The sequence below is a fragment of the Dromiciops gliroides genome, chromosome 5 (genome assembly GCF_019393635.1).
Source record: "Dromiciops gliroides isolate mDroGli1 chromosome 5, mDroGli1.pri, whole genome shotgun sequence".
NCBI classification, from domain to species: Eukaryota; Metazoa; Chordata; class Mammalia; order Microbiotheria; family Microbiotheriidae; genus Dromiciops; species Dromiciops gliroides.
In genome coordinates this window covers 225,923,620-225,951,294 of record NC_057865.1, presented here as the reverse complement: position 1 = coordinate 225,951,294, position 27,675 = coordinate 225,923,620, and the positions used below count along the sequence as shown (strand labels likewise).

At 42.8% G+C, this 27,675-nt stretch overlaps 1 protein-coding gene across 1 annotated transcript; it reads left to right on the top strand.

Annotated features, from left to right (window-relative positions):
* The first annotated feature begins 4,768 nt into the window (after window positions 1–4,768).
* On the top strand, window positions 4,769–19,825 carry TAC3 (tachykinin precursor 3). The gene is made up of 8 exons (XM_043968819.1): window positions 4,769–4,879; window positions 9,958–10,049; window positions 10,806–10,924; window positions 13,964–14,072; window positions 14,357–14,386; window positions 14,927–14,980; window positions 15,473–15,547; window positions 19,560–19,825. Exons 1-7 carry the CDS (start codon window positions 4,794–4,796, stop codon window positions 15,544–15,546), a joined length of 564 nt encoding a protein of 187 aa, XP_043824754.1. The 5' UTR covers window positions 4,769–4,793; the 3' UTR covers window position 15,547; window positions 19,560–19,825.
* The last annotated feature ends 7,850 nt before the right edge of the window (window positions 19,826–27,675 follow it).

Sequence of the window (27,675 nt, the reverse complement as noted above, 5' to 3'; positions counted from 1 at the left end):
CAAGACAGAGAGGACTAGATTTTCCCCATCTTTTAGAGAGGGCAGAGAGTTTTCACTTCATCTTTTGGCTTGACCCAAGGGCTGTTTGTTCCCAGAGGCAGAGGACAGACTTACCCCATGCCTCTGACAGAGACCATGAAGGCCCTAAAGAGAAAAGAGAGGATGCATGACTGTGGGGTTGGCTGTCCCTGTCATTCCTCTTATAATCAGCATCGTCTGTCTCTTCCTGTGCCCAGGGCCCAAATTGTCATCATTTTCTGGTGAAGTGTCTGGTCATTTTCAGAAGCAATTTCAGGAGAGCATATAACGGCTGCTCCCTCTTCCACTCCTTCTCTCCCATCACCCTTGTTGCAGGCACAGGGTGGGGAGAGAGAAGGGAGCCTGGAGGAGCTGTGGGTCCTTGATCACCATCCCTGGTATCTTCTTACTCCAGCCACAGTGAGCCCCAAATCTGAGAATTAATGAATATGAGAAAGTAGAAAGCAGATGGTCATTTCCCCTGCTCCAGTCCCTCTCTCTTTGCCCTTTTCCTCCTTTTTCTTTCTTTCTTTCTTTTTTCGGTTGGGCAATGAGGGTTAAGTGACTTGCCCAATGTCACACAGCTAGTAAGTGTCAAGCATCTGAGACCAGATTTGAACTCAGGTCCTCCTGACTCCAGGGCCAGTGCTCAATCCACTGTACCACCTAGCTGCCCCCTTTACTCCTCTTTCTTGCATGGAGGGATTGAACCTCCTCTGTGGGGTAGAGAGAAATGAATTCCTGAATCACCCCTAAAATCCTCACTGCCTTCCCTTTACTCATTACTTCTCAGGTAGCCACAGAGCAGGGACCCTTAATTGGGAACCATGGTCCCTCATAGGATCTGTGGATAGATTTCAGGGAGCCCAGGAACTTAGATAGGGGGAAAATGCATCTTTATTTCAATAGATTTTGTTTTGTTTTTGCAATCCTATGTAGTTTGTTTTATGCACAATAATAATAGCCAGCATTTACATAGAGTCTGCAAAATGCTTTACCAATATTATCTCATTTTATTTTCACAACAACCCTAGATAGAGGTAGAGATTGTTATTATCCTTCATTTTCCAGATGAGGAAATGGAGTGTAAAAGAAGTTAAGTGACTTGCCCAGGGTCAAACAGCTAGTAAGTGTCAAGTGTCTGAGGTCAGATTTGAACCCAGGTCCTCCTGAATCCAGGGTCGGTGCTTTATCCACTGTACCACCTAGCTGCCCCCATACCTAGTTGCACTGAAAAAAATTATTCTAAGAAGGGTTTCATCAGACTGCCAGAGGGTTCCACTAGACAAAAAGGGTTAAGGATCCCTGCCGCAGAGATTGGTACCATACTTTCTCCCCATCCTCTATCCAAGATTTCACAGAATCTGAAAGTTGGAAGGGACCTTAGAGGTCATGTAGTTCAGTCTTTACTTGAACAGAATCCTTGGGTTTCTTTTTTTCCTTTTCTTTTCTTTTCTTTCTTTCTTTTTTTTTTTTTTTTGGTGAGGCAATTGGGTTTAAGTGACTTGCCCAGGGTCACACAGCTAGTAAGTGTTAAGTGTCTGAGGTCGGATTTGAACTCAGGTCCTCCTGAATCCAGGGCTGGTGCTCTATCTACTGCACCACCTAGCTGCCCCCCAAATGGAATTCTTTTCTACAACATCTGGCCTCTGCTTGTCAATCTCCAGCAATGGGGAATTTCCTGAGACCATTCTACTTCTGAACAGTGAATAGTTTGAAAATTCCCCCCTTATATATCAAATTGAAATCTGCCTCTCTGCAGGGAGGGGAGAAAATCTGTAGGAGGGTCCTGGAGCCCTTGGTCCAAAGAAATCCTCCCACTTTCATGCTCACCACAGCTTCATTGCTCCAGATTTGAGATCTCTCCCCTGCCCTGGAATACACTCCATCCTCACTTCCTTACCTCAGAATCTCTAACTTCTTTCAAAGCTCAGCTCTGATGCCACTACCTTTGTAAGTTTCTTCCTGATCCACAGCCCCTCCCCACATTGGCTAATGTGACCATCACCACCCCTCCCATATTGTAGTTGCTTTAATGTGTTAGTGTGGATTCCCTTGACAGACTATAAGCTCTCTGAGGGCAGGGACTGCTGCTTTTTAGTGCACAGTGCCTGGTACGTATTAGGTAGGTTCTTAATAAATGCTTATTGATTTCTTGGTCAACCTCGATCTCCTTCTTCTTCCACACTTACTCGACTAAGAGGCATCTCTAAAAGCTGGGGTCCCCCTGGAAGAATAGAATGTAGTTCAATTTGCCCCCTGCCTAAAGACTATACTCCTCAGAACCTGTTTGCTTTATAGGAATCCCTTTTGAGCTACTAGCTCTCAATTTCTAGTCCAGAGACACATTTTCTCTCCTCAGTCATTCAAGAACTGATCAAAGAAACTATTTTCAAACTCAGATTATTTCAGTCTCTCCTTGAGAAATTTACTAAAAATGGTAACTCATATTTATATAATACTTTAAGGCCTATAAAGTGCTTTCCTTGTAATAATTTTGAAAAGTAGGCCTTAAAATGATTATAACAAGGGGGCAGCTAGGTGGCGCAGTGGATAGAGCACCGGCTCTGGAGTCAGGAGTACCTGGGTTCAAATCCAGCCTCAGACACTTAATACTTACTAGCTGTGTGACCCTGGGCAAGTCACTTAACCCCAATTGCCTCACTAAAAAAAAAAAAAAAAGATTATAACAGTACAAAAACATGTGGAGTCATAAGACCTGAGTTCAAACCCTGGACTCTGCCACTTACTACCTTGAACAAGTTATTGAACTTCACTGGATCTCAGTTTCCTCATCTGTGAAATGAGGGAAGGGGAGTAAATGACTTTTAAAATCTCTTCCAGTTTTAAATCTATGAGTTTATAATCCCCATTTTGCAGATGAGAAACTGAGGCTCAGGAATGTTAGTTAAGTGACTTGCCCAAGGTTACACAAACAAGCAAGGATTTAAGCCTAGGTCTCTCCTGATATCAAGTCCAGAATGTTATCACCACGCTACATTTTACAGTGTCTCCCAACTTGTATAAACAACCCCCCAGGAAGTAGTTGAATGGGGGGGAGAGGGGATCTTTGTATCAAAATTTTCAGATAAGGGTCTAGTATTCAAGATATATAAAACACACACACATATACTGTTTTGTTTTTTTTTTGTGGGGCAATGGGGGTTAAGTGACTTGCCCAGGGTCACACAGCTAGTAAGTGTCAAGTGTCTGAGGCTGGATTTGAACTCAGGTACTCCTGAGTCCAGGGCCGGTGCTTTACCACTGCGCCACCTAGCTGCCCCCCACATATACTGTTTGATATCCAAAGTACATAAACAGTTTATCTCTACCTATATGTCTACATATGTATCTGTGTGTATGTATGTATATGCTAATTATTTATATACCTTGGATAATATATACACACACAAATACATACAAACATATGTGTGTGTATACATCACCAAAAGCCATTCCCCAATAAATAAGTGGTCAATGGATATGAACAGAATTCTCAAAAGATTAACAACCATATGAAAGAATGTTCCAAATTACTACTAATTAGAGAAATACAAATCAAAACAACCTTGAAGTTTTACCTTATACTCTACAAATTGGAAAATGTGAGAAAAGATGGGAATAACCAATGTTGGTAGGGTTGTAGGAAGATAAGCACACTGGTGCATTGTTGGTGGAGCTGTGAGGCAGTAAATAAAAGTATTTTGGAAAACAAGTGGGAATTATGCAAATAAAGTGACTAAAATAGCCCATATTTTTTTGACTGGAAGATTCCATTACTAGGTCTATACCCCAAAGAGGTCATTGGTAAGAAGAAAGTCCCCATATATATATATATATATCAAAATTCTTATAGCAACACTTTTTTTTTGTAATAGCAAAGAGTTGGAAGTAGACTCCCACTAATTAGGGAATGGCTAAAAAAACTATGAGATATGAGTACAATGAATATCGCTGTGCTGTAAAAAATGATAAATAAAAAGAAGTATGGAAAGAGATTCATGAATCACAGCAGAGTAAAGTAAGTAGAACCAAGAAAATGATATATAAAATGCTTACAACAATATAAAGAAAAAGAACAATCACACACAAAAAATACAAAATTAATGCTGCAAAATTGCAAAGATCAAATATGACTCAAAAGAAGAGATATGAAAATATACTCACCTTTTGAAGAGATGGGAGATTTTTGAGTATGTTACATTGCACATATTTTCATTTAAAAAATATATTAATCAATTTTGCTGATTTTTTTCTCTTTTATTTTGTCTTTAAAAACTATTTATTATATGGGATAGCTCTGTGAGAGTGGGATAGAGAGTACTGGGGTAAATTTTAGGGATGTTAGAAAAGACCAATAAAAACTCATTTTAAAAAATCACCCCCTAGGCTCAGTCCTTCATGCTGTATGATCTCAGCCCTTTTCTTCTTAAATTCCTGGAAGTGACTCTCTTCTAGTCTATTGGATCTGGGGCTCCAAGAAATACAAGAGGCAGCAGCTGGGGACATCTTGGGCTGCCTAGGTCCTTGACAAGGCCACGTTTCTCCATTACTTTTCCATGATTTCCCTTGGCTGGGAGGTTTTAGCCTTGCCTGGATGACATTTCCATCTGCTCCCCACGCACTCTGCCCTGCCTGCTACCTCCCTCTTGGCCTTTCAGAACCAGGGCCACGGCTTCCGCTCCCAGCTTCATGACTTGGCTTGGAGTGGACATTGCAATCCTGCAAAGTCAGTCTCCCCAGCTGCTCCCTCAAGGACAGAACCATCATCTTGAATGGAGGAGGAAATATGCAGGGAGCAGATGTGGGTGTACACATATGTGATAAGGCCACATCACCAGGCACAGACTTATGCACAGGGGTAAGTCCTGCCTTCTTCACCCCCTCTATTTCCCCCCTGCCCCAACTCCAGACTCCTGGGGAGTAATTAAGTCACCCTTTCTGATCTCAGCCAGAGTTGCTGCTGGCAGCCCTTTCAATCCCCTCACTGCACCCCAACATCCCAAAGAAACGGAGGGTGAGGAAAAGAGGTTGCATGTTGGAGCAGGAGACCCACTAGGGACCCTGGTATTCTAGTCTACCTGCAATGCAGGCTATGTTACAATAGGGGCTGTGCTGTGGACTTAGAAACAAACAGGCCTCATCTGAATGTAGTTCCTTTCCAGGCAAAATGCACACCTAAACCCCTGCCTTTATCCCCCAGACGCTGCCCCTGTCCTTCTACTCTCAGAGCACACCTTCACCCCCCATGGCCAGCTCTTCTTTCCTTCTTCTCTGGCTTAGCTCAGCATCAATTCTTTCAAGTCCTTGAGAATCCTGAAGATCAAGGGGCTACTAGTTCCCCCTGCCATCTCCTTGCTTACCCCCCTCTGGGCCCCCCACTCCCAGGAGCATAGGGAGCCTTATCAAAGGACATTATTCATATCAGACCTTTCCTCTCTGACAGGGAGAGGAAGAAGGAAGAGAGGAAGGAAGGAAGAGAGAGCCACAAGCAGGAGCTAAGAGGTCTTTGCTATCAAACCTGAACTGCCTCTACCCATCTCAAGGTCCCTTGCTCCCAAAGTGCTATCAAAATTAGAGCTAATTACCAAACAGGAAGCATCAATTAAATTTTAAAAAATATTTCCTTCCTGTTTTGGGTTACATTTTGAGTTCCAAGTTGTCTTGCTCCCTCCCAACCTTGCATTAGAGAAGACAGATATTTTAAATGTATATGTATATATATATGTATATGTATATGTAAATGTAAATGTATATGTAAATGTAACATATACGGAACCATACAATACATACTTCCATATATCAGTTCTCTCTCTGGAGGTGATAGCATTTTCTTTATAAGCTCTTCATAGATTATTTGAATATTCATATTACTCACAATAATTTAATCATTCACAGTTACTCTTTGAACAATATTGCTAGTATTGCATGCAGCATTCACTTGATTCTGCTCATTTCACTTTTCATTATTTCTTTTTTTCTTTTTTTAGTGAGACAATTGGGGTTAAGTGACTTGCCCAGGGTCACACAGCTAGTAAGCATTAAGTGTCTGAGACCGGATTTGAACTCAGGTATTCCTGACTCCAGGGCCAGTGTTCTATCCACTGCGCCACCTAACTGCCCCACACTTTTCATTATTTCATGTAAGTCTTCCCAAGATTTTCTAAAATCAACCAGCTCATCATTTCTTACAGCACAGTAGTATTCTGTCACAATCATATACTGCAACTTATTCAGCCATTCCCCAATTAATGGGCAGATTCAATTTCCATTCAAATTCCAAATTCCATTTCCATTTTTTTTTTGGCCACCACAAAGAGCTTCTATATGTATTTTCTAATATGCAGGTTCTTTTCCTTTTTCCCAATCACCTTGGGAAACAGACTTAATATTGCTGGGTCAAAGGGTGTCACCCAATTTTATAACTCTTTGGGCATAATTCCAGATTGCTCTCCAAAATGGTTAGATCAGTTCACAGTTCCACCAACAGTGTATTAGTGTCCTAGTTTCTCCACATGGCTCCAGCATTTCTCATTTTCCCCTTCTGCCATTTTAGCCAATCTGATAAGTATGAGACGATATCTCAAAGTGGTTTTAATTTGTATTTCTCTAATCAATAATGATTTAGAGCGTTTTTCATATAATTCTATATAGCTTTGATTTCTTCTTCCCAAAATTACCCATTCATATCCTTTGATCATTTATCATTGGGGAATGACTCAGATTCTTATAAATTTGACTCAGTTCTCTATATAGTTGAAATATGAGGCCTTTCTCTGAGAAACTGCCTATAAAATTTCTTCCCTAATTTTCTGCTTTCCTTCTCATCTTGGCTGTACTGGTATTACTTGTACAAACCCTTTAAAATTTAATACAATTTAAATTATCCATTTTACATCCCATAATGCTCTACATTTCTTGTTTATTCATAAATTTTTCTACCCATAAATCTGATAGGTATTATGTTCCATTTTCTTCTGATTTACTTATAATATCTCCCTTTATGTCTAGGTTGTGTATCTATTTTGGCCTTATGTGGGGAAATTGTGTAAGATATTGGTCTATACCTAGTTTCCACAAGATTGCTTTTTAGTTTTCCCAGCATTTTTTTTTACCAAATAGTGTGTTTTTATCCCCCAAACTTAAATCTTTATGTTTATTAAGCACAAGTTTACTATAATCATTTACTACTATGTATTGTATACCTACTCTGTTCCATTGATCCACCATTCTGTTTCTCATCTAGTACCAAATGGTTTTAATTTTTTAAATCAAATTTTATTTTTTTAAATCACCAAGCATTTATCTTATTGCCTATCCACACCACTCTTCACTGAGAGGTGGGGGAAATCTTTTAACAAATAGAACATGGATTTTAAAACATTGCCGTAGCTTTTCACTTTGAAGTGAATCAATAATCCGTTGGTCTGCTATTTGGCATTTCATTTGTATGAACAACCTACACTGTCCTTCTCTCAGTACCTACCTTCTTCCTCCCGGCTCCTGTTTCTAAGTACCCAAGGATCTTTACGCCTCTCCCTTCATGCTTTTCTCACCAGCCCTGTTCCTTTTCCTTCAGGGTGCACTCAGTCCAGTAATTAGCTGAGCTTTTAAAGGGACCTCATTAGGTTTGTGCATAATTAAGGGGTCTGGGGAACCAGCTGCTGCCCACACTCTGGTCCAGGGGTTCTTAACCCTTTTGGTGTCATGGACTCTTGTCGCAGTCTTGTGAAGCCTACAGATTCCTTCTCAAAAAAAAAATGTTGGTTTAAAAAAAAAATATATATATATATATACATACATATATATATATATATAATTGAAGTAAATGCTACATTTGAGTTAGATTTTAGTGAAAATAAAGATATATCTCCATAGACCCTCTGTAATCTATCTGTGGACCCCTTGGGCATCCTTAGACCCCAGGTTAAGGACCTCTGCTTTAAGTAGATTCAGCTTCTCTCTATTAAATCTGAGCTACCAGCTCCAAAAGAAAGGGGACAAAAGACAAAAGGATGAGGAAGAACTTGGATCGAAAAGATGGGCTCAGGATGAGATGGAGCCAAGGATAAGACCAGAGTGGGAGGGACTCAGGCTTCCTCTACTGCTTTCTTCCAGTCCCACAGGACAAGGGCACAGTAGGTGGTTTCCCCAGTTGGCTTACTCTCAAGCATCTGGCTGAACCTTGGAAGTTACTAAGATCTATCTTCTGTGTGTATTTATCCTTATCTCCATTCTATTCTCTGTTTATCTCTCTGTCTCTCTCTTGTTTCTCTATCTCCCCTTCTCCCTCTCTGCCTGTCTCTGTCTCTCCTAGTGTCTCTGTCTCTAGTATCTCTTTATCTCCTCTCTCCTCAATCTCTGTATCTTCCTCTCTGTGTGTCTCTCTTTTCTTTCTCTGTCTCTTTTCTCTCTTCTGTCTCTCTCAGTGTCTCTGTCTCTAAGTATCTCTTTCTCTCTCCTCTCTCCCTCCTCAATCTTTGTATCTTTCTCTCTCTATGTCTCTCCTCTCTTTCTCTGTCTCTCTTTCTCTGTCTCTCTCAGTCTCTCTTTTTCTCTCTTTCTCTCTGCCCTGCCCACCTCTCCTCTCCTGGGGCTTCTAGAGGGGTAAATGAAGCAGAATAAGCTCTCCCTAACAGTAGGGGTACAGAACATAGTGGTTAAAAGGTCGCAGGAGAAGATGACAGAACTTCAGGGAAGCAGATTAGACAGGGGGAAAAAAACCTGAAACAAGAAAAAAAAAAAGTAGAGCAATTAAGAGATCAATCCTGAGGCATGGCGGGGGTGGTAGGGACAGACTCAGAGTCATGTTCTTTTCTCTAGCTTTAGTGAGACTGCAGCAGGAGGGATAAAGGTTAGACTACAGCAAGAACTTTTCTATAGTCAGTTACCCTGACATGGGGCAGGGTAAGAGATAGCAAGCCCAGGAGATCTCCCTGTCCCCGAAAGACCCTTGAGTAATGAGATGGGGCATGGGGAAGGGATTTCTGGATTTGGAAGCAGACACAGAGATGGATTAATCATAAGATGATACCTTTAGAGCTGTAAGGGACGTCAGAGATCTTCTAGATCAACTCCTTCATTTTACAGGCAAGGGAACTCAGGCCAGAGGTATTGATTTAGATTTACTTACAAGACTGATACAGCTGGCTTAGAGCATAGGTATTTGCATGGGGAGCTATTTTCAGAAAGGGAGGGAGGAAACCCACCAAATCCATCCCTTTAGCTGGTCCTGGAGGCTCCCTATCTTTACACTACCGATCTGATCCTGGATCCCAGCTCAAAAGCTGGGGTGGGGTCAGTCCCAGAGCCCTAAGAATAACAACATCTTCAGTCAAATATGTCCCAGTGTAACATACAGGCTATCTGTGCAAGGGGCAGAGTAGGTTCTCACTGTGTATTGCACAGAGATGTTTCAGGGGAACCGGAATAGGAGTTTTTCAGACTGGGCAGCCCAGCTAATGGATAAAGGGGCGAGGGCAGGCGTTCTTGAGGAGAGCAGAGAAGATGCTTGGAAATGATGGAGAGGAGATCCTCTTAAGAGATTCTGTGGGGTTAAGGGCAAAGATGAAGGGACTGACTACATTTGCACCTATTGGCATATCATAAGTATATTCTACTTCAAACCACTGACAAATAAATAAATACTTATTTTCTAAGTGCCTTGTTCAGGCACTATTGGGAAGGTGGCATTAGCATTGGGCTGGGTGTCTGGTAGGTTCTTCTGTGTTCTCAGGGTTTCTGGCAGCAACATTTTCCTCCCTGCCTCCCCCCTCCCAAACGCCCCAATCTCCCCCCCTCTCTTCTATCCACCCCAGGATTGGTGGCTCTCAGCCCCTCCCCTCAGCCCCTCCACCCCCCCCAGACCCTCCCAAAGCCCTTATCAGGGAGCAGGGACTGAGTCTCTGCCAGATCCAAGATCCCCTCTCTCTTCAGCAGCAGCCACCGAAGCATCCTTGTGGAATTTGGGAAGCCGGACACCAAGAGCCAAAGATCCAGAGCCTCCATATCTTACCAGGAGTCAACTCCAGGTAGGTATGATGGGGAAAGGAGGTAAAATAGGTCAGAGGAAAAAAGGGTATGTGAATATATGTATGGGTGAAAGGAGCACTGAGATTAAGGGACAGGTTTTACTGATGAGGTCCAGAGTCAAGAGGAAGGGATTCTGGGAGATGGAAGTTGATACTAAAGGCAAGGTACTGGGCAAATGGGCGCGCACGCATGTATGTGTGTGTGTGTGTGTGTGTGTGTGTGTGTGTGTGTGTGTGTGTGTGTGTTGGAGGGAGGGTTCTGTTGTAGGTCAATGTCAGGAGACTAAAGGTTCATCATCTTTTTTCTCTAACTGGAAAGTTTTTCTGTTGGAGAACAATTGGCCATTTAGGACCCTTCCATGGGTATAAGAAAGGGGCATAGGTCCCTCCTTCATCTACAGCTGCCTCCTCTTCCTAGGAAGGGAGGATTTGTTCTTAGCCCCAATGGTTTGTCCTGATCAGACCCAGATTTTGAGGAGGTGAAGGATCATACCCTTTGGTGGGCAGGCAAGTTGAAGCAAAGAGCTTCAACATCTTCACTGAGGTCACCTTCCTTCCCATGGAATCTTGGGCTGTGGTGGGGAACAGGCTTACACATGCTCTTTAGCACATGTCAATTCATGACACATGATCACCCATGTTGCTTCTGTACTTGGCATCTGTCATATGTGGACTTAGGATGTGCTTGGGCTGTGGATTATGGAAGGGTCCTCTTCCTTACCCCATGCCCAAGGTTTACCACCTTTGCCCTCCTAGGCACCATGAAAAGTACACTTCTCCTCATGGCTATTCTGGTTCTGGGTGTCGGAAGGAGCTGCCAAGCTGTCTGTGAGGAATCACAGGAACAAGGGGCATTTGGAGGAGGCCACAGCAAGGTAAGACACCACCCCCCCTTTACCCTTACAGAGCCAGATTTTCCCTTAGTTATAACATCCCTTCAGTTTCAGGGGCAAGAAGGGAGGGAATGTGTGTGTATGAATTGGACATATGTGTAGCTCTCTGCATATTTGTGTAGGTGTGCATGTGCAAGAAAGTGCATCTCTGTCTCTACTACCATATCTATATTTTGTTTAGTAACAAGAATTTAATAACAATTGTTCAAAAGTACTTGTTGATTGATTAATATTGATTGAATGGTGCTGTTGTGGGGGGGGGTTGGAGTGAGCTAGGGGTCAGAAGAAACTCCCTATTTGTTCTTTCCCATGGCTTGGTCCCTGGTCAGATGATCAGAGCCCCAGTAAGACACCAGAACTCTTATTCCCAAAATAATCAATGACCACTTGCGTGCTACTTAAATGCACATAAATGTTACAATCATTTAATTATTGAAATGCAAAGAAATTTTTTTACTATCCTTCCCTCTTATTCCCCTACCCTGGTATTCTTCACTGATTGCTCCATTTCCCCCACCCCCCCACCCCCTTAGGAACTCAACCCTTTCTCCTCTTCTCCCAGTGATTCCTCCCCATCCCTCTCACTCAGTATTTGTCAGACTGGGTTGCCCCAGCACAGAAAAACAACAGGTTGGGCTCTGGTTTCCAAAGTTCCTCCTGGGAAGAGAGTGGGAACTGGTTGAGGAGGAGAGGAGGAAGGAGAGGATGAGTCTTTTCAGAGTTATGAAATGACAGCAATTACATCGGCACAAATGCTTTTAAGATGATTACAGGTGGGACTTATTACAAATTCTGTATGTGTGAGAAATCTAGCTGTTTCTCTAGCCCAAGTCTGCTTAGCATCTCATTACAGAGGGTGGGAAGACTATTTGAGCAATTTGGGAAAAGTGGCCTCCTTAGGAGCTGTGAACCAGGCATAAAAAGAGAATTGATAATTCTAGGTACCAGATTATGAGTAGACAGCCATCTATGACACTGGGGTCAGGAGGGTAGGGTTGCCTTTCCCATGTACATGACATCAGAAGCAGAGCTTTAGTCTGATATGGTTAGGGTTTCTGTCTTTTTTTTTCTGTGTGACCTAGAGCAGCCTATAGGCTCTCCATCTCTCAGTTTTCCTCTCTTGGACAGCAGCAGGATGGTAAAGCTTTCCAATCTATTCTTACTTCCACAGGGCATCTGGGGTACCTATGTATATCTAAATCTATATCCGTTTGTGTGTGTTTGTATGTGAGTGTGTGTATGTGTGAGTGTGTGTGTGTGTGTGTGTGTGTGTGTGTGTGTGTGTGTGTGCTGTAGGGAATGATTGGACTTTAGCAATCCAAGGTTCTAGTGAGATGCGAGATGGAATTCTTTCCTATTTTGATGATGATTGTCTCTTTGTCAGACACCAGCAGCTGCAACTAGTTGGGGGTGCTCCATATGTGTGTACCTCCCTGCAGCTCCTGAAGGTACCAAAAAAAGAAATAAAAAAGACCCATCATCAGAAGCATTAGGAGCTCCCATTTGACAGCTCCAAGAGTTGTCTCATAAGGGAAGAGGTCTTTAAACTCAGCAACACCCATAACAAATAAAACCGAATGGAATGGAAAAGAAAGAATCAGAGATAAAGATAAATGGAGAGAGATACAGAGGCAGAGAAAGCCAAGAAGATGGAAATGAAAAGATTGGGGTGGGGACAGAGATGGTAAAAGAAAGTGGGTGTATCTAGAGGTTTCTCCTTGTTTCAGGGGAATAGAGGGAAATCACAGAAGAGCTTGTATATCCCAATACTTTGCCTGAATTTGTACCCAACAGTAAAGCCCCATTTTCTCCCAACTCATGATCTGACCAATTCATGGGGGGAGAGCAATCTGGATGATATCAGATCTATTGCCCCAGACCTTTAGGATTGTAATCCTACCTTCTCATTTGAGAGATGAAAGAACTGAAGTCAAGAAGGGTTAAATCTCTTGCCCAAAGTTAGACAGGTGGCATATCATCTTTTGAACCTAAATTCATTGCTCTTTCCACCTTTTCTGTGAATGGGGAAGGGAACAGGGAAGAGGAAGTCCAGGGCTCCTAATCTCTACTCCTTCTCCCTACCCACACTTTCCAAAATCCATGGGGAATCACTAGTCATATTCGCCAGAGTAAAGGTGACCCCAGGCACTTTGCATCTAACATGTGGAGTGACAGAATGAACAACAAGCAAAGAGAGGACTTTAAGATGACATGCCACTTAAAGTACAAAAGAAAGTCCTTTAATGATAAGAATTAATAATAGTGATAATTGGCATTTATATAATACTTGAAAGTTTGCAAAGCACTTTAAATATGTTTTCTCGTTTGATTCTCACAACAATCCTGTGGGCTAGGTGGTATTATTATCTCCATTTTACAGATGGGGAAACTAAGACTGAGAGGTTAAGTGACTTGCCCAGAGTCACATAACCAATAAACATCTAAGGCAGGATTCAAATTCAAGTCCCTCCTGACTCCAAGTCCAGCATACCTCTTTTTATCTCCCCCATCATCAATCCTCAAGCTCACCTGGAACTTCAGTGAAGCTCCTATTGAGTCTGGGACATGGGAGGGTATTGTTGCTAGCTAGGTGATCATATCCAACATCGCCAGTCTGGGTTCTCTCTTCTCCCTCCTGTATCCCCAGACACAAACATCTCATCATAGACAGTGATTGGGAAGGGCTGAATGGTTTCAATCTCCAGGCTGGTTCTTGAGTTCTTTATGCTTTTCTCTTCCCAATAATATTCAGCATCTGAAGGAAGAATGTATATCAGAGGGAATTGTGAAATAAATGAGATAGTCTTTGGGTATGTCAAGTAGTCCCTGGCAAGGAAGCCTAACTGGGTTAAGGAGAGCTGTGCATTTCTGTGATGGGTTCAAAATGGGGTTGTGCTCTCATGGAGAAAGCAAGCCTAGGGACTGGGGCATAACTCTCCAAGGCTGGATGGGATCTTGGGGGGGGGTCTACTCTATGCTGTCATCACCACCACCCTGGTTTTCTGTATCTTTCTCTACCAGAAGGTCTCAGATCTCTATCAACTCCACCCATCCCTGCTCCGGAGGTTGTATAACAGTCGTTCTCTCTCTCTGGATGGGCTGCTGAGGTTGCTGAGCAAGACCACTGTGGGTAAGACCCCAATTTCCTAGTGCAGGGTTAGAGAGAAGACATGAGAAGCAAGATCTTGGGGGTGTGGGGAACAACTGGAGAGCCACCCCAGGGGGTGGGTCCATCTAAGCCACCCTCAGGGAAATTAAGGTGAGAAGGAACTGAGAGGCAGCTTGGTGGGGGCACTGGATGATGGATCTTGATTTGTTCTATTTGGCCTTCCCTCTCAGTATCATTTCCCCAGGACTCCCTCCCATGCTAGCCCAACCTTTTCCTTACATGCATTTATTTTCTTGATTTCATAGACCCTAAGGAGTCCATGGATTTCCAGAAACGTAAGTAACCATTTACATTACTCCCTTCCATCCCCCCACTTCCTTCCTGCTGACCACCTGCTCAACGCCCCCATGACTTGCAGGCCCTGGTAAGCTATTTGGCAAGAATAAACCAATGGCCTAACTGAGCCAGCAGCACTACCTCAGCCAGTTCCCTCCTGAATTGGAGGGGTGTAGTTGGCTCCATGGAAAGATTATCCATCTGCAGTTGAATGTTGCTCAGCAGGCAGTGGGATTGGCCTGTGTAAAGGTTCCTAAGCCAAGTGGGCAAGGAGAGGAAGATGTATGGGAATAGTATGAGGGAGGAGATTTCAGGAAGTAATTAAAAGAGGTAGAGGAAGGGAGGTGGAGGTCTGTGGGGAACTAAAAGACCAGAATCCACACCCATTTGAGATAAGGGAGGAAAGATGAAGATTCAGGCAGAGAAGACAGAAGCCATCTCTGCTGACCCCATCTGGCAAGGAGAGGTGTTTTGAATGCTGGGATTTGCCTCCTGTTCTCTTTCACTATCACATGGTGTTTCTGTCCCTCTTTCTGCAGGTGACATGCATGACTTCTTTGTGGGGCTCATGGGGAAAAGGAATATACAGTCAGGTAAGTGTGGGGTGGAAGAAGGGCTTAGGGACTAATGTGCTACATAGGATAGAGCAAAATTCAAATGCCCTAAATTAAGAAGCAGAAGAAAAGGCTAGATTTTCCTTGGTGGTAGATACTACCTCATTCACTCCCCATTCCCTCTCTCAATCAATTTGGATCCCAGCCAGTATTGAGATCTCTGGAATAAAGGGAAGAAACCCTGGTGAGAGCTATCTTGGCTGTAGTAGTGGAATAAGACAGGAAGAATGGGGACCCTTGTCCCATCTCTGCTTTCTCCCCTCTCAGAAAAGAACCCCTTTCTTCTCTCTGTTTCTGCTTTCTAATTCTAACCTCTCAGCTAGTCCTCAGTTTCCATACCATTGCCCCATCTTTATCTGATAAGGACTTGTCTGATGGACTTATTTGGTAAGGATGGGGCAATGGTAAGAGCACATGGTGGCCAGATTCTGAGAAACCCTCTCCTAAGTTCCTCATTTGTTCCTTCCTCAGAACCACCTATGGAGGTGAACCAAGAAAATTACCCTGGTTTTGGCAACCCCAAGTATTCCACCGATTCAGAATGAGGTAAGTCTAGAAAGGCCTGGGCAAGTATGACAGACGAACCAAAACACAGGCATGTGTCAATTGTGCACCTCCTTCCCCTTCATGCTGTTTCTCAAGAAGTCCATCTTGATAAAAAAAAAATAATTATCTGAGCAATTGCTGCTCACGATGATGCAAGAAAAGATATTATCCCTAAACACAATATTTAGAATAGACAGATAAACATATGTGAACACACACAGAGCCTATTCATAGAGCACTGTGAACCTTAGACATACAGTCTGGTTCATCTACCACATCCTGGTTGGTCTATGTCCTGGGCTTAAGGAGGAAATAAGTAGACTTGGACTAAGTGGTTTGTGACAGAGCCCAGGTTTCGATCTGGAGCATAAAGTAGGGAATCTGGGTGGCTGGGAACCTGGGTGGTGTGGACAGGGACAGTCCATCACTGAGGCTATACTTTTCCTTGAGATTTCTCTTAGTCTCTTTAAATTCAGAACCCCTCAGGTTTTAGGGCAAAGAGAGTTTATAATCCATGTAAAATAAAGTAAAACTGTTATTTAAATTACAGGCAACATCTCTAGTTTATAGGACAAAACATTTGCAATTCACTACCCCCCCAACTAGCTTTTCCTTAGTGTTCTATAAGAATCATAAAAGTCTATCTATATCTGAAAACGGGTGGCCATCTAGTCCAGTTCCCACGACCACTGAGACTCTACAGAGACCACCTTATCATACTTCCAAATGGGGACACATGTCCTGACAAAGAACACCCCCTTTTGGGGCAGCTAGGGGGTGCAGTGGATAAAGCACCGGCCCTGGATTCAGGAAGACCTGAGTTCAAATTTGGCCTCAGACACTTGACACTGGCTGTGTGATCCTGGGCAAGTCACTTAACCCTCATTGGTCCACCAAAAAAAAAAATGCCCCCTTTTTTCAAAGCCTTGCTCAAAGTATTCTTTTATTTCCTAAAATTCAGAATAAATGGTCACTGTGGCTATTCTATCACAAAGAATGAGTTTGTAAGGAACAGAAAGTGCCGCTAAATCTAAGGGGACCCAGCTGAAAAGGACATTCTGGGTTCTATTGCCTCATGGGGTTTGGGAGAGGAGGTGGGAGCATCCCTGATGATCCCCCTGACTGACTGGGAGACTGATGCGGGCCTGACTAATCTGTCCATACTGGGCCCCCTTACATGAATAGGCTGACAGATTTCTCACTTGGTGAGCTGGGTGTGATGGTCCCCTTGGGGATATGTCTAGTCAAAATATGGAGCTTCTCACCCCAACACCATCTTTCCCCCCACACAAGAGTGACTCATCTTGGTCCTTTTATTTCATTAATTTCCAGAGAGAGCCAGTGTCTTGATACCAGTTTAGGAACATTCAAAATACCAAGGAAATATATAGCACATGAGACATTACTTAAAACAAGCCAATTTTATTAAGAGGACATACTTCGAATAAGCAGGGCAGTCTGGGAAGATGGAAACAAGTCAGGTCCACTAGAGTCTGGGTGGAACACAGTGCCCTGCTGGGGTCCTGGTGGAATAAGGCACCCCACTCAAGCAGTAAAGTCTGGAGCCAGACTAGGCATTGGAGGAGGGGGTGAGGAGCTTGTCCCTGGTGTCTGCTGCTGAGTCACACTAGTTGGGGAGGGAGGGAAGACTCCTGGGGAGTTACTGTTCAAATTCCCCACCATCCGGGAAAGGGGCTTTGGGCAGATACCGTTACTCTGACAGGGTGACTTGAGGCTTTTAAGCTTCTGGAAGGCTTCCTTTGTTTAGTGGGGTGGGGAAACTATTGGGGTCATTACAGCTAGGAAGGTGTAGGAAATTAGAAGGAAGAAGAAAATGTGGAAATACACAAATTACCTTTGAGAGAACCCCATTCCTAACCTCACAGTCCCCATTACCCACGCTTATAGACCTTAGGATGCCAGACCAGCAACCCATGGACTCAACCTTCGAAGGGGTACAGTGTATATATGATTCCCAGTCGTTGGGGGAGGCTAGGTCTGGGTCCCCATTTGATGCTGGGTGAGAGGGCACAAAGAGGCTTAATAGCCATAACTCGTTGATTACATGGTACTTACCGTATCATTTTGCTCTCATTAGACGGTTATTTCAGTCCTACCAATGGCTGGGTAATTATACGGGCAGCTATATCGGGATGACATACTTTCCCCTAGTGTAATGCACCAGCCCATAAAGATAATTACAGTGCAATTTGGCCATAGTATTTTATACAAATGGCAGAAATAAGAGCCTTGTGGAAACCTACTTTTAATCCGTGTGGGTGAATCCAAGCTCTTTTCAGAAGATCTAGGAAGATAATTATGTCCCTCCTTATCAACATCACCATGCCATCATCATTGGGTGAATGGATCATTCACAACCTGTGAAGCATCAGGCAGAATAAGTCATGAGGTTTGGGGGAAGGGGGGAGGGGAAGGGAGAAGATGGAGGTGCCACTCGAAGGAGATGATTGGAAATGAATCAATGCATTGTTTTCTTTTAATGGAGGGGGAGGAGGCTAGGGCAGTGGCTCTCAAACATTTTTATTCTCAGGACCACTTAATACTCTTAAAAATTATTGAGTCTGGGAGCAGCTAGGTGGCACAATGGGTAAGCACCGGCCCTGGAGTCAGGAATACCTGAGTTCAAATCCGGCCTCAGACACTTAACACTTACTAGCTGTGTGACCCTGGGCAAGTCACTTAACCCCAATTGCCTGACTTAAAAAAAAAATTATCGAGTCTGAGTGGAACTTCTGGTTTATTTGGCATATATATATATATATATATATATATATATATATATATATATATATATATATCGACACTTATTGTATTAGAAATTAAAATGTCTTAGTATTATTATGAAAATACTTTTGACCTCACAGACCCTGGCCCATACTTTGAGAACAGCTGGCCCAAGGGAAGGTTGTACTCTTATTTCCTTTATTTAAGACTGTCATCCTGGGGCAGCTAGATGGCGCAGTGGATAGAGCACCAGCCCTGGAGTCAGGAGTACCTGAGTTCAAATCCGGCCTCAGACACTTAACACTTACTAGCTGTGTGACCCTGGGCAAGTCACTTAACCCCAATTGTCCCACAAAAACCAAAACCAAAAAAAGACTGTCATCCTTCAAATCTCTTCTTTATTACTAAAGACTCCCAGGAGGAAGGAATAGGGCCTGATTATATACAGGATCTAGAAACACTCGCACAAGTGCAGTGGGTAGGGATATGTGATGGGGCCCCCTCAGAGTGTGGACAACTGGCTTATGGAGATGCCAGTATCTTAGGCAATCTATATCTATATCTATCTATCTATCTATCTATCTATATACATAGACATACATATATATGTATGTGTTTGTATGTGTGTCTCACACACACACACACACATATATATACATATATATATGTACAAGTATAACCTATATCAGATTGCTTATTATGTCAGGGAGGGGTCGGGGAAGGAAGGGAGGGTTAGAATTTGGGATTCAAAACTTTTTTTAAAAAGTCCAATGAATGGGGCAGCTAGGTGGCGCAGTGGCTAGAGCCCTGGCCCTGGATTCAGGAGGACCTGAGTTCAAATCCGGCCTCAGACACTTGATACTTACTAGCTGTGTGACCCTGGGCAAGTCATTTAACCCTCATTGCCTTGCAAAAAAAAAAAAAGTCCAATGAATGTTAAAAAATTGTTTTTACTTGTAATTGTGGGGGGAAATTTAATATACATATACATACACATATATGTATGGGTGTGTTTGCATGGGTGACTATGAGCAATGAAACCACCGCTTAAATGTGATGCTCAAGAAGATAAGGGAACTGTGCCGCCAGGGGAAATCTAGCTTCTTATTAGCCCTTCTCCTTATAGCCTACAGAAAAAGCAAAGTGTTAAGACTTTGGCTTTCTCTCCTTTTTTCCCTCAGCAGATTTCTCCAAATTGGCTGTTGGAATAGAAGCCAAAAGTCTTGCAACAAAAGAAAATGTGCTTTCTTTTTTTCTTGTTTGCCAGAATCTCCTATCCTGTCCACCTCCTGAGACTCTGGACTGCATTTTGAAGACATTTTGCTTGCCTCCTCTCAACCCCTGGAGAAAATACCCTCAATTCTATTTCCTCACCCATCGCTGTATCATTCTCCTGCTTTGACCATTCCTCCCTCCCACCATGGTACAAACCACTTGGAGAGTAACAACAATCCCATGGGCACTGACTGCAGATGCCAAGCAATTTTCTTTAGTGACAAATTCAAAATATAATCTCTATACTCATCATCAATAAAAGGATTTTTACACATGACCTAGAATGGTGGCTTGTTTGGTTTTTCATTGACTACCAGCTTATCTTTAAGGTCCTAGAGGAACAGATTTTTATCCACACCACTCCAGGGCACCTCACTTAGGACTCTCCTCAAGGTAATAGGTGCTCAATAAATATATGAATTTGAAAGGTAGTGCCTGGAGCCCAAAGACTTTCAGAGGCCTACCTCTGACAAAGATGAATAGAGATTCTTGTCTGAGCTTCTAAGACAGGGTGGACATAGCTACAAGGGGGGGGGGAGGTGGGGGCGAAAAGAAACAGCCTTGAGACTCTAATTCCCTTCTCTAAGCCCCTACATTAAAGAGGCAGGTGTTAAGAGCAGAGGTGTATCAGTGGAGAAAGGCCCAATTTTTATTGCTGCTGTGTCAAGCATCACAGTGATGCTGGAAAAGAGGAAAGTAGATTGCTGCCCCATACCCCCCCCATTTTAATCTGAAAACCAGGGTGAGGTATGAGTTAACTCAGCTGGTTTAAAAATATGTCAGAATCCTTGGGGAAGCGCTCAGTTACCATCCCCTACAGCTCTGGTCTAACAGTTTCCATTATGTGAACTGAGTTTTGGTTTAGCAGCAGGGGGCTGAGGGAGAGGGAGGGTGTCTGTTATTAATTCAATGTGCCATAAATCACAGTTCACTAATCCCGAGGGGAATTTCATACCCAAATAAAAGACCGTAGAATTGGCAGTGCTGCCTACCAGCAGCCTAAGCCCTACCACTAGGAGTGGGAGCTTCTCCTAGACCAGGCACCCAATACCCTTCTCCTCAAGGTGAGGCAGCTTCTCCTAGACCAGGTGTTCAACACCTTCCTCTCCAAGGTGAGGCAAAAGCAGGAGCCATAAATGGAAGAGAAACAATTTTGTGAGGAAATCGCTCCCTCTTCTGGATACTCGGCTCTGAAGCCAAAGTCTTAGATCTATAAGGCAAGGCCATCGCCAGTCTAATGACCCATGTCTTGCCACTGGACTTTGATGACTCTGGAGGAGAGTGAGGCTGATGACTCTGCACAGCCCTGCTTCACTTAAATCCAATTCACTTGCAAGTCAAGATATCACCCTCCTGATGTCATTGGTCCTCTTTAAGAATGACCAATGAGGGGCAGTTAGGTGGCGCAGTGGATAAAGCACTGGCCCTGGATTCAGGAAGAACTGAGTTCAAATCTGGCCTCAGACACTTGACACTTACTAGCTGTGTGACCCTGGGCAAGTCACTTAACCCCAGTTGCCTCACAAAAAAACCAAAAAACAAACACAAGAAAGAAAACTTATCTGAGGTTCATTTGTGAATAGTGTCCTCCTTACTTTCTTTGGAGGAAGTTCTTGTTTTTATTAAATTATTTTCAGTTACTTAGCATTTATTTTCTCTCCTTCCAGCCTCCCCAACACATCAAAGATGACTTTAAAAAAAAAACTGTAACAAATATGCAGAGTAAAGCAAAATAAATTCTCATTTCAGCTGTATCCAAAAATGTGTCATTACTCAGACTTAATTCATCATCTTTCTGTCAGGAGGTAGGTAGCATGGTTCATCATTAGTCCTGGGGGGAGGTGGGGCTGGGATATGAGACAGCTAGATGGTACAATGGAAGGCCCGGGAAGATCTGAGTTCAAATTTAACCTCAGAGACTAGCTGTGTGAAGTGAGGCACTTAGCCTCTGTTTCTTCCACTGTGAAATGGGATCATAATAACACTTAGCTTCCAGGGTTGTTGTGAGAATCAACTGAGATAATACTTGAAAAAGCACCTGCCACATAGGAAGCAGCTAAATAAATGTTAACTATTATTGTCCTACTGGATCTATACTAGTAGCCTTACTGTTTCTTCTTGTCCCAGTCTTTTCGAGGTCATATATATCTTTCCCCAAGCATTCTAAACAGTCCTGTAATAAAATGATAGAGCCAGAAGGAGGCTTGGAGGCCTCCTGGTCCAGGTGAATTCTCTTTAGATATTGAAAAGTGGTCATCCAGCCTCTGTCTGAACATTTGTTGTTTGTCCTTCATTTCAAAAAGGGCCAATGACATCACGGGGTGATGTCTTGACTTGTTTGTGAATTGGATTTGAATGACACAGGGTTACACAAAGTTAATAGCCTCACCACCCTCTGTTGCAGTCATTAAAGTTCAATGGCAAGACAGAAGTCAGGAGAAGGGGCGATGGCTTAGGATGCATGGCTGACTTTGATGTCTTTGATGTTTGATCAAGCTCTAAGTGCTCCACAGTGCCTGCTTCATGGCCCTTGGAACAGATTGCTTTCATCCACCCATTCTACTGGGGGAAGTCTTCACATACTTAGGGTAGACATCCCCCTAACTCACTGATGCATTTGAGGCCTGTTGATTACCCTCAATCTGATTTAGCACATCTGCCAAGATGGTTTTATTAGCATGTGGCAGTTGCCTGTGCTATAGCTTCTTTGGAGCCACAGGGGAGAGCCGGGTGCCAAGTGGACACCAAAGGTGGATGTATGGCCCTGAAAAGGGCTCAGCAAGCCCTCACACCACAGGTGCTGGTCTTCCCTGAATACGCCATATACCCTGTTTGAACATCTATCTCATTACTCTCTGGGGTAGTCTATTCTGTTTGAAGATTGTCAATGTCAGGAAGTTTTTCCTTACCTAGATCCATAATATGACTCCCTATAATTTCATTTCAAGTCAATAAACATTTATTAACCATTTACTACAGGTAGAACACTATGCTATGTGAGATACATGGTTCTTACCCACATAGAGCTTACAGTCTAGCGATCCAATTCCATCCTTGGTCCCAATTCTGTCCTCTGAAACAGGATAAACAATTTCCACTGACAGGTATCTCGACAACTTAACGATGATTCCGTGACTTTAGTAAAAACATCTTGCCTCCAAATCACTGAGTCTGTTTATTTTCCTGTCAGGGAATATCTCTTTACCCTAGATGCTTTCTTTAGCACTAATCTCCTCATTAAACTTTTCATACCATTTCAGAAAGTGTGAGTTTCATTCATGGGGTAGGAAAATGAGGGAGCTGCATTGTTTTTGCTCTGCTAAGGGATCATTTCTTGGGCCATAACATTTCCAAGAAAAATAGACCTTTGGCCATTAGGGGAATGACACAAATGCAGAAAGATTGCTCTCTGGTGGGCCTCATAAAAATTGCAGCATTGGGAATTCCAGAAGCAATGATGACAACTAAATTCCATACTTGTATGGTTGGGTTTTTTTTAACTCTAAGAAATAGGACTGGACTTCAATCAGAGCCATAACTAGGATTTTTTTTTCAGTTAGGCTAACCACTACAAATTACACTTGGTATAAGAAGAAAGTAAGGTGGCTGTTAGTTAGGGGTGGGAGAGATGGGCAAGGGAACAGAATGCCTTCATCCTGTTGGGGACTGATGCCAGGACTTAGGTTTAACTAGCCTCAGGTGTATGGTAGAAGAGCAGGATAAGGGAAGAAGGAACTTATTCTATAAGCTATCAAATAACTTCTTATTTAAACAAATTATTCTTACTCACTAAATGCTAACTTGCTGATCTTTCTATTCTGTTGAAGTACTGCAGGTGTTGTCAGTGTCTGTCCTCTAAATCTGGGCCCTGGGACAAAGTTCCCATCCCCCCCTCTAATATTGCAATTTTCTCAGTCACCCTCTTCCTTCCTCAAATGTTTAGTAGTTGAGGAAATCAAGTCAGGTCTGATCTCAGGAATCAGTAGTTTCTGGGTTGAATTCTTGATGTATTCTCTCCCTGGAGGACAAATTGAAATCCATCCAATCTTTTTTTTTTTTTTTTTTTTTGCAGGGCAATGAGGCAAAGTGACTTGGCCAGGGTCACACAGCTAGTAAGTGTCAAGTGTCTGAGGCTGGATTTGAACTCAGGTACTCCTGAATCCAGGGCCAGTGCTTTATCCACAGTGCCACCTATCTGCCCCCCAATCATTTTTAAAGTATTCATTTGACCACCCTATGTGTATTGCACTGTGCTAGCTACTGGCACAATGGGAGTTCTGCAGTTAACTGTTGTCTTCAAATTGAGCAATAAGTTAAAAAAAAACACGAACAGGTTTTTTAGCTCTTTGGTGCTGGGGGAGATACAAAGTTTAGCTAAGATAACAGTCCTTTATGAAACTTATAGTCAAACTGTAAGGCGGACACATGGGGAAGAAAGTAAGTGGGAGACAGAGAAGTCTCAGGGTCTGTCCTAAAGGAGGACTATTAAGGGACCACATCTGCAGCAAGGTCAGGAACAGAATTATTTCACATCTTCTCATTCTATATTTTCCCCTTCTTTCCCAGGTGTGGGGATGGGTATAGAGATGGCACAGGACAGGGAAGGCTATTTGAAAAGAGGAATTTGGGGAAGGGAGTTGGAGGAGAGAAGGGAGAGGTATAAGGAGTATGAGAAGGGTATCTAAAAGATTCATGTAAAATTAATCTTCTTCCAGTCAGTAGCAAAACACTTTTGAGGAGGAATAGGGCAAAATAAGATAGAAAATAGAGCAAATATCATTGGAAAGGAATAGGATGGAGGGAAGTAGTTATGATGATTGACTACAATGGCAAAACGTATAGTACCCACTCTGCTGGGCTATTGTGAAGAAAATTCCTTATCAAGTTTAAGGTACTATATAAAAGTTATGGGGGGGGGGCAGCTAGGTGGCACAGTGGATAGAGCACTGGCCCTGGATTCAGGAGGACCTGAGTTTAGATCCAGTCTCAGACACTTGACACTTACTAGCTGTGTGACCTTGGGCAAGTCACTTAACCCTCATTGCCCAGCCCCCCCTCCCCCAAAAAAGTTATGATGAACAGGATGCTATCAGAAAAATCTGGAAAGACCCACATGAACTGAGACAGAGAGAACTGTACTGTATACAAAATAACAGCAATAGTGTAAGATGATCTGCTGGGAAGCACATGGTTCTTTTCTTTTCTTTTTTGAGGCAATTGGGCATAAGTGACTTGCCCAGGGTTACACAGCTAGTAATTATTGTCTGAGGCAGGATTTGAACTCAAGTCCTTCTGAATCCAGGGCCAGTGCTCTATCCACTGTGCCACCTAGCTGCCCCCACATGGTTATTTTCAGCAAGGCAATGATCCAATATAACTCTGAAAGACTTATGAAAATTGTAGTATACCTACAGAGAAAGAACTGATGGTATCTGAAAACAGACAGAAACACTTTTTTTTTGACAACTTAATCTAAAGTCTTGTTTTTATCTGTTTTCTCTCACAACCTAGCTAATGTAGAGATGTTTTCCATGACTACTCATGTATAACTTACATTGAATTGCTTGAGTTCTTGGGGTGAGGAGTGAGAAGGGAAAGAGGAAGAGAAGGTAGAACACAAAGTTTTTAAAAATTCGTGTCAAAATTTGCTTTTACATGTAATTTGGAAAATAAAATTCTAAACAAAATTTTAAAAAATTAATCCTCTTCCTGTGATCTTTTTTTGTATATTATGAAAATGCTGATGGGGGGGCATTGTTTGTTTATTAAATTCAGAATTAATTGAATGTGAGTAAGAGTGGGGAAAAAAAGAAAAAGGGAATAATGAAGGCAGGGTGAATGTGCAAAGTTGGGAGGAGTACAAATGAAGTCCTTGCTTTTCCAGAAGAGGACCAATGACATCACAGGGTGACGTCTTGACTTGCTTGTGAATTGGATCTATGTAAGGCAGAATTGCACCAAGTTGTCTTTCATCCTGAGTCATCGAAGTCCAGTGGCAGATGCAGTGATTGACCTTGGCATCTTCTATGCCTGATCAAACTCTAAGTGCGCAACAGCACCTGCTTCAGCCAGATTCCTGGCCCTTGGAACAAATTGTTCTTGTCCTCCCATTCTACCAGGGAACGTGTTCACATACTTGGGCTAGATATTCCCCTAACTCACCAGTGGGTTTGAGGCCTGTCATTATCCTCAACCTTGTTTAGCCCATCTGCTGAGATAGTTTTAACAGCATGTGGCAGCTGCTTATGCCAGAGCTCCTTGGAGCCACGGGTTGAGAGTTGGGTGAAGGTGGACACCAAAGGTGGATGTACAATCCTGAAAAGAGCTCAGGAAGCCCTCACATCACATCACTGAACACCCCATAGACCCCACAAATGACTTTGTCATTTAGGGAAAGGTGGTAACTTGATGGAGAAGTCATTTCACCAGTATAGGCACTGCTTTGGTGGATGTCATTATAATGCCTCCATGCCTTCTCAATGTGGTTTTTATCCATAGAGCTTCCCTTAGAGCATTGGGTTTGCCTGGAGGCCTCCCTCTATCTCTTTTGATATCTAAAGAAATCTCAATAAGATTTTCATCTGTTATTACTCCCTCTTGACCAGCCCAATCACTCATTTGATCAATAAGCATTTATTAGATTCCTACCTTGTGTCAGGTACTGTGCTAAGTGTTGAGGAGACATAGGTATTCTTTTTTTTTTTGTGCGGGGCAATGAGGGTTAAGTGACTTGCCCAGGGTCACACAGCTAGTAAGTGTCAAGTGTCTGAGGCTGGATTTGAACTCAGGTCTTCCTGAATCCAGGGCTGGTGCTCTATCCACTGTGCCACCTAGCTACCCCTGGACATGGATGTTCTTGAGGATTTCTAAAAATGATTCTTAAGGGTGATTTGTAATGCTTCTCATATGCAAATCGTTTCCATGATATGTCACAAGGTACACCTACCACAAATCTTTCTATTGTCCTTTGGGTTATTTGAAATTTAAATGCTTCTGAGACCAGGGTGTTCCATGATTCACAGCCATTTAGAATTACGGAGAGAATACCAGATTTTGGTTTGAATCTCAGCCCTGCTACTTGCTACTTCTCTTGCCTTGGGCAAATCGTTTAAGCTTTTTGCTTCTCAGGCTCCTCAACTATAAAATAACGATGGCTTCTAAGGTCCCTTCAAGCTCTATGATCCTTTGAGGTTGGGACTTTTGTGGTAATGAGCAGTTTGGCATCACTGAAATCACTGAAGCATTCTCCCAGTGCAATCCAGCCTGCTCTCCTCAATTTTTAGTCTAACTCATCCTGCCAGATATATTGACAGACTAACTGTGGCCGCGTGCCAGAGTCTCAGCAATATGTGTTTTTCATACATTTAAAATTTTCAGTGTGGATGGTGAAGTCAATCTCTTTCACATTGGTACGTATTTTACCAGAAACCTAATCCAGTTGGTAAAATGTCATCTGTCAGTGGGAACATTTAAGGAACCTTGCTATCAATAAGGAATCCTTTAAAAAACAAACAAACTCTGAACAAGGCAGCTTCCATGATACTGACAGAAACTCTAGATAAGCAATTTCCCCAGTTTTGATGTCAATATGTCTTGGTGCCTAGACATGAATTATTTCTATAATTACATGCATAGTTTATAGGATCATAGATGTAGGGCTCAGAGGGACTTCAGAGACCCTTTAGTCCCACCCCTTTATTTTACAGCTGATGAAACTGAGGCTTAGGAAGGTTTGGGGATCGGAGCATCTCTGTATCTGCAAAGTGCAGAGCATATGTATTAATGATGATATTTTTAGGACACTTCTAATGTGTAAGTCATCCATTCTCATTCAACAAACATCTATTAAACACATGCTTTGCTTATGTGTCAGAGACTGTACTAGGTTCAGGAGTTACAAAGACAAAAACAAAGCAGTCCATGCTCTCAAGGAGCTTACATTGGTTTTTTTGTTTGTTTGTTTTGTTTTTTGAAAAGCAACCATTTATTAGAACCAATACAAGAGTATGAAAAGAGGGAGAAAAGGAGGAAGGTGGTGGAAGGGGAGAGAATGAGGTCTGCATTGGATGTCCGTTATGGAAACACATAAATGCCTATTTTTAAACATT

What these genes read in the sequence shown, in the direction of transcription:
- TAC3 (XM_043968819.1), top strand. Translation starts at nt 4,794, where the DNA reads ATGGAGGAGGAAATATGCAGGGAGCAGATGTGGGTGTACACATATGTG. An exon ending in TTGGAGGAGGCCACAGCAAG is followed by an intron (nt 10,925 to 13,963) that starts GTAAGACACCAC and finishes TTTCTCTACCAG; the next exon opens with AAGGTCTCAGATCTCTATCA. An exon ending in GAAAAGGAATATACAGTCAG is followed by an intron (nt 14,981 to 15,472) that starts GTAAGTGTGGGG and finishes TTCCTTCCTCAG; the next exon opens with AACCACCTATGGAGGTGAAC.